This window comes from Hyla sarda, chromosome 11 (assembly GCF_029499605.1).
Source record: "Hyla sarda isolate aHylSar1 chromosome 11, aHylSar1.hap1, whole genome shotgun sequence".
Classification (NCBI taxonomy): domain Eukaryota; kingdom Metazoa; phylum Chordata; class Amphibia; order Anura; family Hylidae; genus Hyla; species Hyla sarda.
This window is the reverse complement of record NC_079199.1, coordinates 84,902,727-84,904,246: the sequence shown is the minus strand read 5'-3', so window position 1 is coordinate 84,904,246 and position 1,520 is coordinate 84,902,727. Positions and strand designations below refer to the sequence as shown.

General features: G+C 43.7%; 1 protein-coding gene across 1 annotated transcript in view; it reads right to left on the bottom strand.

The window, feature by feature from the left end:
• Nucleotides 1-423: 423 nt before the first annotated feature.
• The window catches only part of SV2A (synaptic vesicle glycoprotein 2A), a 193,845-nt gene continuing 192,748 nt past the window's right edge, over nt 424-1,520 (bottom strand). Inside the window, exon 13 of the mRNA XM_056545800.1 lies at nt 424-977. Coding sequence (XP_056401775.1) covers nt 794-977 — 184 coding nt within the window. The 3' untranslated portion in view covers nt 424-793. The remainder of the gene's footprint in view (nt 978-1,520) is intronic.

Genomic DNA, 1,520 nt, shown 5'->3' with positions numbered 1-1,520 from the left:
AGCAAGTATTTCTTTTTAACAAGTTCTAGTAGTTTCAAGAAGGAATTCAGGCTCCTCGCAAAGTCCAGCAAGTCTTGTACCTTAAAGGGGTACTTCACTGCCCCAACGTTCGGAACAATTTGTTCCTAACACTTGGAGCGGGCAGGGGGGGGGGGGTTGTGACGTCATGGCCACGCCCCTCATGACATTACGCCACAACCCCTCAATGCAAGTCTATGGGAGGGGGCGTGGCAGATGCCACGCCCCCTCCCATAGACTTGCATTGAGGGGGCATGGCTGTGATCTCACGACCCCCGCCACCCCCATCCAGCATTCTAAACTGACATCGGGTGCTGCACAGAGATCGCAGGGGTTCCAGCTGTGGGATCCCCATGATCAGACATCTTATCCCCTGTCCTTTAGATAGGGGATAAGATGTCTGGGGGGGGGGGGGGGGGGGGTAGAGTATCCCTTTAAAGAACTCGTCTATTCAATGGTTAGAGGTATCAGAAACCCAACATGAGTATGGTCTTTAGCTGGAGCTATCTAGAACCTAAAAATCTCTGCTCTACACAAAGTCTAGAACTTCTAACCCCCATACTTTATCATGGAGGAAGAGACGAAACTTAGAATAGTGCAAACATGTTCAGTTATTAATACATTTTCAATTACACATATGCATATTGTTTTACTGCACATTTCTGGGCAGAGGATATGGAAAGGGGCCCCAAACATAGCAACAAAATAAAAAGACATATCACAGTGTCTACTAATCTACTCTTTTTTTTTTTTTTTTTTTTTACAATGGCAAATCTCACTGTAGAACCTGGCCTCGTGTTTCTGGCAGTTTAAGGGCTAGAAAGCTACCCAGTGCCAACGCAGCAGAAGCTAGAAGGATGGGCACTGCATTGGCAACCCCCACAAAGGAGGTGAAAATGCTTATCCCCAGGACAGCAGCCAACTTGCAGAGGGCATTGAGGAATCCAAAGGCAGTTGTCCTGCAATTAAAAAGAAAAGAAAAAATATATATAACTTTTTGTATTATAGTATTTCAAATAATATCATAAACATTTTTATATGATGTTTTGGAACTTAGATGATTTTGCAGTACAGTGATCTCTCAAGTGACAATAGGAATTGGTTCTGGGACGACCATTATATGTGGAAACCATTGTATGTTGAGACCAGAACTCTATGGAAACCTGGTAATTGGTTCTGAAGCCACCAAAATGTCATCCAAAAATAGGAAAAAGTGAGTATTTAAGAAAAATAAGTAGATAACTAATACAGATAAAGCAAATCCTTACATATAAAAGTAAGAAAGATCTGCTGGGAGCTGTAATCACTGTCTATGTAGAGGACAGGAGCTTCTTTAGGGTCCTGTACAGTACACAGTGTCCTAAAAAAGTAACATGGAGCCGCCCTTACTTGGTTTCCAAAGGAGCAACTAACCCTGACACAGGTCAAGAGTAGTACAGAACATGTAGTACCCTCCCTGTACTGTAGGGGGCGCTACCAGACACCAGTCAGTGCATGCACTT